Genomic DNA, 8476 nt, shown 5'->3' on the forward strand with positions numbered 1-8476 from the left:
GGGGAGGGGAGGGGAGGCACTGCCGGGCTCTGGCTAGGTCCCTGGCGCTCCAGGGTCGGCTGTTCACCTGCTTTAGGGAAGCCTCTACAAGGAAGCGCAACAGTCTTTCGAGCCATGAAATCCGTCAGAGCCACACAAAGTCAACATGAATCATGGAAGCTAAACAGCACCACCTGTTACGGGTGTGTTCGTCCCAGCTAGCTTCCTGCCCGGGGCCGTGCACGACCTCCCGTTCCATCTGGCCTCACACCAGCCCTGGCAGGGAGGCTGCACTGGGAGTCTGTGACTGGCCCAAAGTTTCCCAGTGGGTTTCACGCGGGGGGCGGGGGGCAGAGGCTGGTCTCCCCCAGCTCAGCTCAGCACCCCCAGCTCAGCCACGGCACCGGCTCTCTCCACAGCCCAGTCCGCGCCTGATTATGTGTCCCCGGCAAAGTCATAAGCTTTTAGGGTGATTTCGGTCTGTGACGACCCGGCCCGCCAAACGTCATGTGCCGCAGGGTTCCACAAGCCCCTCATCCCCGCTGCCCCGACAGCCGACGAGCAGAAACAGCGATGCCGCTCTCGGCTCGCGGCACAGCGATGGAGTGAAGGCAGAGGGCCCGGGCCCAAGCCCCAAATCACCGCGGCCAAAATGCAGTCGCCGGCATGCGTTTTTCTGCAAATTCTCTCAGGAGCCCAGAAAGCAATTTCTTATTCTGGTCGCATGTAGACACGGGGAACTCGGCGGCTGGGGAGCGACGGCTCTTTGCAGCCATACGCTCCCTCTTTCTCCAACCAGGTTTTGCAAAGACACCTTCGACAAGAACTACAAAGCCACCATCGGGGTGGACTTCGAAATGGAGCGCTTCGAGGTGCTGGGGGTCCCGTTCAGCCTGCAGCTGTAAGTCGCTCTGCCCCAGCCGTCCCCGGATCCTCCGCCCGCCTGCCACGGGGAGCCCGGGAGCCCTCCCAGAGCCCCCGCCCGGCCATCGCCCGCCCCTGAAGCCTTCGCCTTTGCAGGTGGGACACGGCTGGCCAGGAGCGCTTCAAGTGCATCGCCTCCACCTACTACCGCGGAGCTCAAGGTGAGGTGCCAGAGAAGTCCGCAGGCGCGTTTGCCCGTTTGGTCTCAGACGTGCCACAAACAGTCCACGCCTGCGGAGAACAGAAGCTAGCAGAAGAACAGAAGATTCTTGTGGACTAGCACCTTTGGCGGGCTTTATCCGCAGGGCTACTGCTACGCTGGCAGTACGGGGAAGCAACGTGTCAGATGCAGGGCAGAAATGTGGGGAAAATGCGCATTTGGGGGAGCTGGTCCAACAGCCCCATCGTCCAATTTCATGGGTTTCCCGCCACTAACTGAGCCTCCCGGAAGGGATTCCAGCGTTTAAGTGGGATCAGCTGCCTCAGAGCCCAGAAGCAGCCAGGCTGGGACCTCAGGCAGGCCCTGGGTTTCAACAGGGACCTTCCCCCATCCAGCCGGCCGCACCCTGTGCCACTGAGGGGCAGGGATGCGAGGCTGGGCACATTCAGTTTCTCCCCCCCCCCCACAGCCATCATCATCGTCTTCGATGTGAACGACGTGGGATCTCTTGGCCACACGAGGTGGGTGCCCGGGGCTGAGTGGGGGGAACGTGGATTTCTTGCAGGGCAAGGCGGGCGGCAGCCTCATTTGGGGGCTGAAGCGACGCTGCTTGCACGGGGTGGGTACCTTGTGCCCCTCTGGATGTAGCTGGACTACAACTCCTATTATTATCCTCTGCTGCTGGGGGCTGATGGGAGTTGGCAGTCCACCCACCCTTGGAAGGGCCCTGGCTTCTGGCTGCGGGACCCTCGGCTCCTCCCCAGGACGCCCTTGCAGAACTCCGTGCAAATATTTAGAAAAATACGGATGTCACGGTTAGGGCTTCGAGCTTAAGAGCCCTGGGAAATACAAGAGCGTCCAAAACGGGGGGCGTTTGCCGTGTGTGCGCCGAGCCTCTTTGGCTCTCGGGGGCCACGAGTCAGGCGGCCACGTCAGCTGGCCCGCCAGGTGGAGCAGGTGCGGCCGGTTTGTGGAGCGGGGCCCGGAGGAGAGGGCAAGCACGGCAGCCCAGGACGCCGACGGCTCCGCTCACCCCGCAGGCAGTGGCTGGCGGACGCCCTGAAGGAGAACGACCGTTCCAGCGTCATCCTCTTCCTCGTCGGGACCAAGAAGGACCTCAGCGTGAGTCGGGGGGAGGATGAGGACCGGGGAGGGGGTCCCGGCCACCCCCGCCCGTCGGGGGAGCGCCCGCGACCCCGCCGGGTCCCCCCTCGTTCCCATCCGTTTGCTTTGGGCACGTCGGGGCTAGGCGCCCCCGTCTGCCCGCCCCCCTGAGCCTCTCCCCTCCCTCAGTCCCCGGCGCAGTACAGCCTCGTGGAGAAGGATGCACTCAAGGTGGCGAAAGAGATGCAGGCCGAGTACTGGGCCGTCTCCTCGCTCACAGGTAAGCGCCCCCCCTGCCCCCCATCCCTTGCCCCGGTGGACAGGCCCAGAGGCGTCCTGGGCTACAAGTCCCATCACCCCCCGGACAGCGAGCATAGCCCTGCTGGGCAAAGGTTGAAAGGCCGCTGCTGAGGCAGGAAGAGCGTGAAGCGCAAAGCCCGGGGAATCGTCGGCCCCTCCCACTTGGTCCTTGCCACGCCTCTTTCTGCCTTTGGCCCCTCCTACCCCAGGAACGCGGCCCCCGCCATCTCCAGGATGGAATTTGGCTCCCAGGACAAAAGAGGTTTCGCGCCCCTGGGCACCAGCAGCCTGGACTGGAGAGATCCGCCTCATGGGCCTTCTAAAGGGGCTAGTCCACATGGTCCTCCCATCTGCTTCCAGATGACTCTGTAAGGCTGCCTTCTCGCTGTTTCCCGCCAGGTGAGAACGTACGGGAGTTTTTCTTCCGCGTGGCGGCACTTACCTTTGAAGGGAGCGTGACGGCGGAGCTGGAGAAAAGCAACGCTCGCAGGATCGGCGAAGTCGTCCGTAAGCCTCGCCCACCCTGTAGGGGAACAGCCACCCTTGGTGTGGGGGGCAGAGGCCATCCCCTCTGGTTCTTCTGAGGCCAGTCTGCCCCCCGGATCACGGCTGGCCCTGCCTCTTCCAGGGATCCTCAGCGACGAGCGGGACCTGTACCTGACCGACAAGCGGCGGAGAGCCAGATGCTGCCAGTGATGCGCCGGACTGGTGCGTGGGGCGCCCCCAAAGGCTGGCATGCGCCCGCACGGCTTCTGGCAGCCCCGTCAGTCTGTGGCTGCCCTCGAGGGCGACGCACAGGGCCAGCTGAAGGGCCTCCTTCCCGGGACGGCCCAGCTCCGGTTTTGCACCCGGAGTCTCTGGATCCCCAAAGAGCGGCTGCTCAGCCATGCCTCCGCGCCCCCTCCTTGGACTTGGCCCCGGCACCTTTCTGCGCGCGCCCCTCCCTGCCGGCGATCTCACGTCCTGCTCTGGTACGAGTCCGAGGCTGCCTCCAGCCCTGTGGCCCATCTGGCTGAAGCGGCCCGTTCCGCCGGGCTTGCCTGTCCACTGAACCCACTCCAGCCGACGGAGTGTTTGGGCCCGTGCAGCCAGCACAGACGCCTGGTGCCATGTATACTCGCCCATCATAAAGCTGACATGCCTTGCTGTTGATTACTGAATTTGTATTCTGTTCTTTAGCTAAAGAGAAACAGCACGAAAGGACGGGCGACGGGGAGGGAAGAGGAACAAAGCAAATTCCCGCGGTCGTCCTTTCCAGCAAAGCTCAACAGGTTCTGAGGAGGAGGGAGAGGCTGCTGGCGGGAAGTTTTCTTTGCTGCAGCACCAAGAGAGAGAGAATGTGTGAACAGGGCCGACCAAGAGGCCAGGGAAGGGGGCTGCCTTGCTCCATCCCCGGCTGATGGGCTGCAGAAGGGGTGGGGCTGCCTGGGGGGCTCTGGGGGGCCACGATTGGCGCTTCTCTGCCCTGCAATGAGAGAAGTGTGGGTGAGAAACCTCAGGGGGGAAGCGGCGGGGGAAAAGCGTGAAAGGCAACTCGAATTTAAACGTGGAGTTTTAAGAGAGCCGCGTGAGGTGGGAGGCGCTAGGCAAATGAGCCCCGCCCCTCATTGGGTCAGCTGGAGGACTAAAGGTCATAGAGAGGGACGCTGGAACAGCACGAGAGGCTCTCTCCTGCCTCCACGTTCTGCTCTAGCCCCTGGTTTCTCTATGGCAGACTCGTTTCCGCCTGGACGTAGAGCCACGCCATGCAAGAGCAGAGTCGCTGCTCCGGCCTCCAAGTTCCTTGGCTTCGCTCGCCCCCGGCGCCCGAGGCGAGGCTTTCCCCGCTGGGGCGCGGCGAGAGCGGCCCCCGGACCGAGCCGAGCCCTTGCGTGCCTCCACGGGCCGCCGCGACGCAAAGCACGTGACCGCCGCGTGGGCAACCGCGCGACGCGCGCTCTACGTTCGCAGGACCGAGCGCCAGGCCGGATGCCGCAGGGCCTTCTGGGAGCTGTAGTCCGAGGGGCTGGGCCAGTTGCTCGGGACTCGCTCCCTCCCCAAGCTCAAGAGCCCCCCTTAATTCCCCCTGCTTATTAGATCCGCGCCCCACCTTTTCCCTTGCGAGGGGCGTCCCCGGCCGCTCCCATTCTGATCCCCCACAACAACCCTGCAAGGCAGGCCGGGCCGAGAGTCCGGCTGGCCCAAAGTCCCCCTCTTGGCTGCGGGTCGACGATCCCGTCCCTCATTCCGCGCCTCCTTCGCCTTCTCAGGAGCCCCTGCAGACGGGCGTCCGAGGGTCGGGGGGCAACCGCGTTCCCCGGGGGGAAGGGGGCCCAGTCTTGAGACAGGAGAAGCAAGCGCTTGCCTGTCCCCCACTTAATCTCCTGCAACTTTCGGGGTGGGGGTCCCATCGCCTGGTGCCGCACATCCCGTTTCCGAGGAAATCGCTGTGGGTCAGCGTGAGCGCCCCCATGCAAAGCAGGGCTGTCTTGGCACCCCCCGTTGCAGCAGGTCCGTGACGCTGCCGCTCTGCAAAAGCCCCAGAGCCTTGGCCCCCCTGCTGGGGCTGCTGGGTGCGGGGGTCCAAACCATCTGGAGGACGCCCGGGTGAGGGAGGCTGCTGGGAGCCCCCCGGAACGACTCGGCGATCCTTTTTAGACACCTCCTACAACAAAAACGACACTGTCCACAAGGGCAGTTTATTGGCTGCACGGGGGCCTGCTGGGTAAATGGCGCTGGGGGGCTGGAAAGGCCTCCCAGAGGGCCGGTTCCCAGCCAGAGCAGTGGTTACACTGGGAGGACCACAGTCCGAAGCGTCGCCTGGGCGGGCAGGGGTTGGGTGGCTGCTGGGTGTCCCCAGATGGAGACGGGGGAGGCTGCAGGCTCAGCCGGGCCGCCTCCGGCACCGCGGGGCCCTGTGGGGACACGTGGCTACTGCTGCCCCACTTTCGTCTGGTCCCCCCAGAAGGAGTCCAGCTGGTGGGCGTTGAACTCGGGCATCAGATGGGGCGGCACGCAGTGGGACCACTTGTAGTTCTCCTTCAGCCAGTGGCCACCCTCGCTGTCTTCGATGCAGACGGCGGCGATCCCTGGAAGGAAGGAAGGAAGGAAGGAAGGAAGGAAGGAAGGAAGGAAGGAAGGAAGGGGGAGGCAGTGGCGCTTGGTGCGAATGCTGGGCAGCTGCCGGAGCAGGACGCTGGGTTTGGGAATCCCTGGGTTACGGTGAACGGATATAACGGCGGCGCCCGTTTGGGATGTCTGCTGGCTTCCCTGCGATGTTAGCTCTGCTTGCTGGCGGAGGAAATGAAGCGATTCTGACGACCTGACTCAGTTTCCCGCCATGGACCGACCACCACGTGGCCCGGGGAAGCCCGCAAGCGAAAGCGGCACGGGCTCGGGAGGGGCCCCTTCCGGGGCTGGGTGCCCAGGCCTGGTGAAGGGCCGCTGGGGGTCCCCCGAGGGACAGGCCTGGCGAGAACGCCCGCCTACCTGCCACCACGCCTCCCTGCTGCTCCACCAGTCGGATGGCCGCCTGCATCGTTCCGCCCGTCTCCACCCACTGATCCACCAGCAAGACGCGGAGCCCTGGGCGAGAGGGGGCAGAGCGGAGGGGGGTGAGGTCAGACCTGTCGGGAGCCACGGGCCTGGGGAGGGAGGCGGGTGAGGCCCCAGCCGCGGGGGAAGGCGCAGCGCCCACCTGGGGTGATCACGTCGCTCCGCACCTCCAGGACCTTGTCCCGGCCCGAGTAGTCTGTGAACGGCTGGGCGAGGGTCTCCACGCAGAGGTGCCCGGCCTTGCGGATGGCCAGAAACCCCTTGCGCAGGGCGTTGGCCATGGCGGCACCTGCAGCGGGGGGCACGGCACAGCTCACAGCTTTCCTGCCCGTGCCGGCTGGGCCTGACGGGAACGGAAGCCCCAAACCTCGGGAGGGCACCAGGCTGGGCGCCGCTGCTGTAACCACTGCCCCACACTGCCCCACCTGCCCATCCACCGCGAGCATCCCACGGCTCTCTCGGGCTTCAGAGCAGAAGGGGAGAGTGCAACGTGTCACCTCTTCTAGAACCTGGCCGGGGTGGACTTCAGTTCCCACCATCCCCGGCAACTGGCTGGGGGTGCTGAGAGTGGTAAGCCCAGCGTGTCCGGAGGGTGTCCGGTTGGGTTTAGGTCCTCGCTAAGGAGGGAGGCCTTGGCGTCGCCCGTTGCCTTGCGCAACGGGCGGAGCGGGACCCCAGCTTGGCTTGCGGACTGGTCCCAGCACTGGTCGAGGCCGGTGGACAGAACCGGGGCGGTGCTTACCCAGGATGAATCCCATCGCGTCAATCCCCGCCACCTCGTCGATGGGATCGCCCCGGAACGGCCCCAGCAGGTCTTCCACGCAGTCCTGCAGGGCCTGCGGGCACGGGGGGGGGGGTCGTCAGGGGCCGCATGCGCAGGGACCCGGCGCGGCCCCTCGCCACAGACGGCACCGGAGCCACAAGCCCAGCGGAGCATCCCCCCGGGCCAGGCCCTGGCCGGTGGCGGGCGGACGCTGCCCGGCAGCCCAGGCTGTGGCAAGGGTGGCCAGGTGGGCCGGCGCACCTGTACGCGCAAGCAGGTGCTACGGTCAGGCGGGGTATTGTTTGGGTGGAAGGCGCAAGAACGCAGCGGGGGGCCGGCCCGAACCCTCAGCCTTTGCCTGCGGGTGGCTGGGGACGCCAAAGCCCCGAGACGTCCGGGTGGCCGCCCGGGACGCGCGATGGACCTGCACCGGCAGCCCCGGCCCCGCCTGCAGGCCCCACGCCTCCCCCGGGGCCTCCGGCGTCGCCGCCCAGCCCTACCTGGGGGTGGCAGTAGAGGCGGGAGGGGTCCAGCCAGGCATAGTTGGGGCCCTTGATGTTGGGGGCCATCAGCGCCAGGTACCAGCCCTGCTCCCGCGGGCCGGGGGGGTCTCTCAGGTCCAAAGGCATGGCGGGGGCCAGGCGGGGGCTGCGGACCTGCTGGGGAACCGAGGAGGGAATCGGTGGCGCTCGTGCCCGGCCCGGCCTCAAGTCCCGGAGGGCGCCGTTGGATTCGCCCCGGGCGGTGGCACGAGGACGACAGGTTGCCGCTTGCCACACCAGGCATTTGGTCTGGGAAATCCCCGCCCGGGGAATCTGTGCCCCAAGCCCCCCCCCCCCACAGCTGCACCTGCCCTGCCTGATGGCACTGGGAGGGGCGTCCCTCGTGGGAAGTTGGCGTGAGCCACTGGGAACCCCCGGCGTTCCAGGCGACGGCTTCCGATCCTCCGAGAGCCCTTTTGTGGGTTTTCAGCCACAGCTGGGCGCTTCCTGTAGGCAAAATGCGGCCCACGTGCCCCTTCCCAGCTCAGGGAGCGGACCCCACGCCTCTAGACAACCGACAGCCCCCCCCCCCCCGGTCCTGCGCTTCTGCCAGTCTGCAGGCCGCTTCCGAAGGAGCCTTCTCCACGCCCAGTACCGAGACCAGTTCAACGATTATGAATCTGGGAAGCCCAGGTACAAAATCGCTGGGCAGGGCTGAGGGTCCTGGCCGGCTGGCCTGCTGGGTCCCCATGGCGCTCTGTCCGTGGGACGCTTCTCTGCAGGTCTGTGCCACTGCCCGGTTTGCAGAGATGCACCCAGCCCACCTCCCGCTTAGCCCACATGGCTCCCCCGGGCTCGTCCCCCATGCCCCCCCGGAGGAGCTGGCCCAGTACCTGGAAGGGGTGCGAGAGAGAGTCTGCCGCTGCAGCCGGCCAGGCGGAGGCCCCAGCGTCCGGTTGGGGGCCTCGGCGGAGTGCTCAGGCGAGGCTCCGAGGGCTGCCTGCTCCAGGCTCCAGGCGGGGTTTGGCCACAGACAGGGACAGCTGGGGTGGGCCGGCCGGCACTGGCAGGGGCCCAGCCTCTGGCTGGCAGTGGAAGCCACGCTAGCTATTCACAATTCATTTCCCCAGCGCAGCCTGGGAGCAGTGCGGAGGCGGGAAGGGGAGGCCGAGGGGGCCCTTTCTCCACAGCCTGTTCTCTGTTCAGTCCTCAAGCCGGAGGGGACCTCGG

General features: G+C 66.2%; 2 protein-coding genes across 2 annotated transcripts in view; one reads left to right on the plus strand and one right to left on the minus strand.

Annotated features, from left to right (window-relative positions):
• The window catches only part of RAB34 (RAB34, member RAS oncogene family), a 5305-nt gene extending 1691 nt beyond the window's left edge, over positions 1-3614 (plus strand). Inside the window, exons 3-10 of the mRNA XM_044430574.1 lie at positions 498-643; positions 779-880; positions 1000-1064; positions 1533-1584; positions 2104-2185; positions 2357-2447; positions 2867-2974; positions 3096-3614. Of these exons, the coding sequence (XP_044286509.1) occupies positions 498-643; positions 779-880; positions 1000-1064; positions 1533-1584; positions 2104-2185; positions 2357-2447; positions 2867-2974; positions 3096-3163 (714 nt within the window). The 3' untranslated portion in view covers positions 3164-3614. The remainder of the gene's footprint in view (positions 1-497; positions 644-778; positions 881-999; positions 1065-1532; positions 1585-2103; positions 2186-2356; positions 2448-2866; positions 2975-3095) is intronic.
• Positions 3615-5377: 1763 nt separating this feature from the next.
• LOC123023667 (adenine phosphoribosyltransferase-like) lies at positions 5378-7393 on the minus strand. Its single transcript, XM_044430575.1, has 5 exons — positions 7265-7393; positions 6744-6837; positions 6144-6290; positions 5936-6031; positions 5378-5535 (listed from the first exon to the last, which is right to left on the minus strand). The coding sequence occupies exons 1-5, from the start codon at positions 7391-7393 to the stop codon at positions 5378-5380; spliced, it is 624 nt and encodes a 207-aa protein (XP_044286510.1).
• Between the last annotated feature and the right edge of the window lie 1083 nt (positions 7394-8476).

The sequence above is a fragment of the Varanus komodoensis genome, unplaced genomic scaffold, assembly GCF_004798865.1.
Source record: "Varanus komodoensis strain SLA01 unplaced genomic scaffold, ASM479886v1 scaffold20_3, whole genome shotgun sequence".
Lineage (NCBI taxonomy): Eukaryota > Metazoa > Chordata > Lepidosauria > Squamata > Varanidae > Varanus > Varanus komodoensis.

Bases quoted from the DNA above. Each gene is read 5' to 3' on its own strand.
- LOC123023667 (XM_044430575.1), bottom strand. From the start codon at position 7,393: ATGCCTTTGGACCTGAGAGACCCCCCCGGCCCGCGGGAGCAGGGCTGG. The intron at 6,291-6,743 runs GTAAGCACCGCC...CCCCCGCTGCAG, and splicing joins CGCGATGGGATTCATCCTGG to GTGCCGCCATGGCCAACGCC. The intron at 5,536-5,935 runs GTAGGCGGGCGT...CCTTCCTTCCAG, and splicing joins GCAGGGAGGCGTGGTGGCAG to GGATCGCCGCCGTCTGCATC.